The sequence below is a fragment of the Coregonus lavaretus genome (assembly GCF_964263955.1).
Source record: "Coregonus lavaretus genome assembly, chromosome: 4".
Classification (NCBI taxonomy): Eukaryota; Metazoa; Chordata; class Actinopteri; order Salmoniformes; family Salmonidae; genus Coregonus; species Coregonus lavaretus.
The window spans coordinates 52,707,061-52,708,637 of NC_139991.1; the positions used below are offsets into that span (position 1 = coordinate 52,707,061).

The 1,577-nt window shown below is 44.5% G+C and overlaps 1 protein-coding gene across 1 annotated transcript; it reads left to right on the forward strand.

Moving 5' to 3' along the window:
• Positions 1–755: 755 nt before the first annotated feature.
• Positions 756–1,154, forward strand: pmchl (pro-melanin-concentrating hormone, like; the record flags this gene model as incomplete). The annotated part of the gene is made up of 1 exon (XM_084159701.1): positions 756–1,154. The coding sequence occupies one exon, from the start codon at positions 756–758 to the stop codon at positions 1,152–1,154; it is 399 nt and encodes a 132-aa protein (XP_084015827.1).
• Between the last annotated feature and the right edge of the window lie 423 nt (positions 1,155–1,577).

Genomic DNA, 1,577 nt, shown 5'->3' on the forward strand with positions numbered 1-1,577 from the left:
CAAACCTTTAAATCCCTGTCTGGTATTCCTAATTAGGTAAGGTTGTAAATATGCAGGTACCAGTAAGTGAACAAATAAGGCTTTACAGAGAGCACAGGCAGCAGATGTAGAGGATATGCTCTTTAATTAAGAGACATTTCCTATCTTCACCAAAGCCTTACATCAGTGACGTTGTGAATTTCCTCTCAACACGTATTCAAAGGACCCTGCTGGTGTTCCTGGTGCCACATGCACACCAAGCTCTTCAATTATCATTAGTTTGCTTTTCATCTGTAATCCCACCTAAAATCCCTTATTTTACATTGTTATAAGGTGGCCATGAGAGGGGAGTATGTATCATTGAGAGTCCTTAACCACAAGGTAGTCATACTGGTTTATTGGGTGGGTAATCCACTTTAGTTGTTTTAAAGGGCAGGTTCTTGGAATGGCGTCTTCCCTTGTGTCGCTCATTCAATGAAATCCCACTGTTTCATCCTCACAGACTTTAGAAAGACCAGCCACGTTGCAGATAAGCTTAATTAACTCTCCACAAGACACAACACTCCAACACTGTTAGGGGTCTCATCGACCACGTCATCATACTGTTGTTTAATATCCTGAAACACAACGAAAAGAAAAGCAGTGATGGCAAATCATAGAGGTCCAAACGGTATAAAAGAGGAAGACAAACATCTCGGTCAGAAGAGAACGAGCTCGAGAAAGCTAATCACAACAACTTGCAACATCAACCTCCACGAAGATCCTCATTCTCCAAGATGAGACACTCTGTTCTCTCCATCACCTTTGCCGTGGCACTTTTCTTGGAGTGCTACACACCATCCACGGCGATCCCCATGGGCAAGACGGAGGACGTCGCCTTGGAGCAAGATACCCTAGACTCCCTGCTGAGTGAAGAGGTGGCTGAAAACAGCCCTGATTCAGTCAGAGGCAGGAGCTCCAAGATTGTCTTGCTGGCAGACTCAGGCCTGTGGAAGAACCTGAACAGAGGACTTCCTTTCTACAAGCTGAGAGCTGCAGCTGCCGGGCCTGACAGAGTCCTGACCCTGGACCACAGAGAGGCTGGCCAGGACCTGAGCCCCAGCATCTCCATCGTCAGGAGGGACACCATGAGGTGTATGGTGGGAAGGGTGTACCGGCCCTGCTGGGAGGTGTAGAGGTGACCAATGAGATCGTCTCGTCTCATCATCCATCTGCCAGCCAGATTACCCTGCTGCATCTTGTCCTGCCACATCTTGAGTTGTTTAATATGATATTTTGCTTTCAAGAATATGTATTAATGTAATTACATGAATTGATATCTGCAATTAAAAAGACAGAACACTGAATATGACGTCTTGTGTTTCTTTTTTTATCTGTGTATGTTTGACTGCGTGTTATTACTTACATCACCAACCATGTGATGGCAGGTGATCGAAAGCCATAGCAAGTGAGCTTCTTCAATAATTTATAATCAATAACAACAAAGGCTGCACTGAAATCTAACAATACAGCTCCAACTATCATCTTATTATCCATTTATTTTAACCAATCATCTGTCATCTGAGTGAGTGCAGGACAAGTTGAGTGCCCTTCGCTAC